This window comes from Priapulus caudatus, unplaced genomic scaffold, assembly GCF_000485595.1.
Source record: "Priapulus caudatus unplaced genomic scaffold, Priapulus_caudatus-5.0.1 Scaffold653, whole genome shotgun sequence".
NCBI classification, from domain to species: Eukaryota; Metazoa; Priapulida; class Priapulimorpha; order Priapulimorphida; family Priapulidae; genus Priapulus; species Priapulus caudatus.
The window spans coordinates 118223-119602 of NW_014577714.1; the positions used below are offsets into that span (position 1 = coordinate 118223).

The following is a 1380-nucleotide window of genomic DNA, read 5'->3' on the forward strand; positions in this document are numbered from 1 at the left end:
ATGAATGATTTCCCTAATGACCAGTCCAGTACACAAAATTCAATGGTATGTAACCTAAATTTAGATGACAGCTGTCTGCATGAGAACTTGAATTCACATGCAAACCAGTACATCACTGAATGGTTAATGACACACAGTTAACTGAATTGTTTTGCATATGTTGACACGGTGGTTGAACACCTGAACCCTACAGCGTACCACTACACTGACCCTAACACGAAGTACATCCGTACACAGTGCATTTCCCACATGCATACACATTCAGCAAAACGGTGGCTGAGCCACCTCATCTACACAGTCCTCGAGCCAACTGTACGACACTTAGTCAGTGCACTCAGTAGAATGCCTGATGTGGATGGCTCGGCGGCGGGGGCGGATAGCGTTTGGGTGGCGGAGGTCGGTAAGGATCGTTGCGCTGGTACGGATGCTCGCTCCTGTAACTCTGCTGCCACTGCGGTTCCCTCGCATGTGCCGAGTAGTCTCTGTACTGGTCATAGCGGTCGGCGGCTGGCCGGTGGTTGTACCGATTTCGGTTATCGGATGGGTATCTGTCCGCATAGCCTCCGTCGTCATAGCGACCGATCTGTCGGTAGTGAGGTGGGGGACTGGACAGTGCCGGCTCCTGTGGAGCAGGTGGGCCGCCGCTGCTGTTCGCAGCTATGTTACTAAGGTGTGGCGGGCCGCCACCCTGCTCACTGTACGTGGGCCGCAGCATCGGTGCGCTGCCCTGCTCACTGTACGTGGGCCGCAGCATCGGTGCGCTGCCCTGCTCACTGTACGTAACTTCGAGAAATTAAGTTTGTTTGAGGTCAACAAGTGTCAAGTCACACAAGTGACTCACTCCATAGCTCCAAACTGCAGCTAAAGGGGTACCGGTACCGTACCCAGGGTACGTTTCGGCAGTACCCTAGGGGACATAGACCCTCTCAGCAGTACTACAGATATGTACCCGAGGTACGTATATGTATACACAAGTGTATCTTCTCAGACACAGACCTGTATCTTCTCAGCATATATGTACCCTGTGTTTACATAAACGTACCTGCCCCTGAGATGGAGATCGAATGAAGACGGTCATGGAGGAGGAGTAGGGGGCAGGAGGAAGAGGAGGAGGGAAGGAGAAGGAGGAGGAGGAGGATGGAGATCGAATGAAGGTCATGGAGGAGGAGTAGGGGGCAGGAGGAGGAGGAGGAGCAGAGAAGGTAAGATGGAGATCGAACGAATGAAGACGGTCATGGAGGAGGAGTAGCTAGGGGGCAGGAGGAGGAGGAGGAGCAGAGAAGGTAAGATGGAGATCGAACGAATGAAGACGGAGATGGAGGAGGAGTAGCTAGGGGGCAGGAGGAGGAGGAGGATGGGAGAAGGTGATGGAGTAGGGGG

General features: G+C 53.5%; 1 protein-coding gene across 1 annotated transcript in view; it reads right to left on the reverse strand.

The window, feature by feature from the left end:
* Positions 1-334: 334 nt before the first annotated feature.
* LOC106812480 (regulation of nuclear pre-mRNA domain-containing protein 2-like) overlaps positions 335-1380 on the reverse strand; it is a 19211-nt gene continuing 18165 nt past the window's right edge. The window contains exon 13 of the mRNA XM_014816364.1: positions 335-773. Within this exon, the coding sequence (XP_014671850.1) occupies positions 335-773 (439 nt within the window). The remainder of the gene's footprint in view (positions 774-1380) is intronic.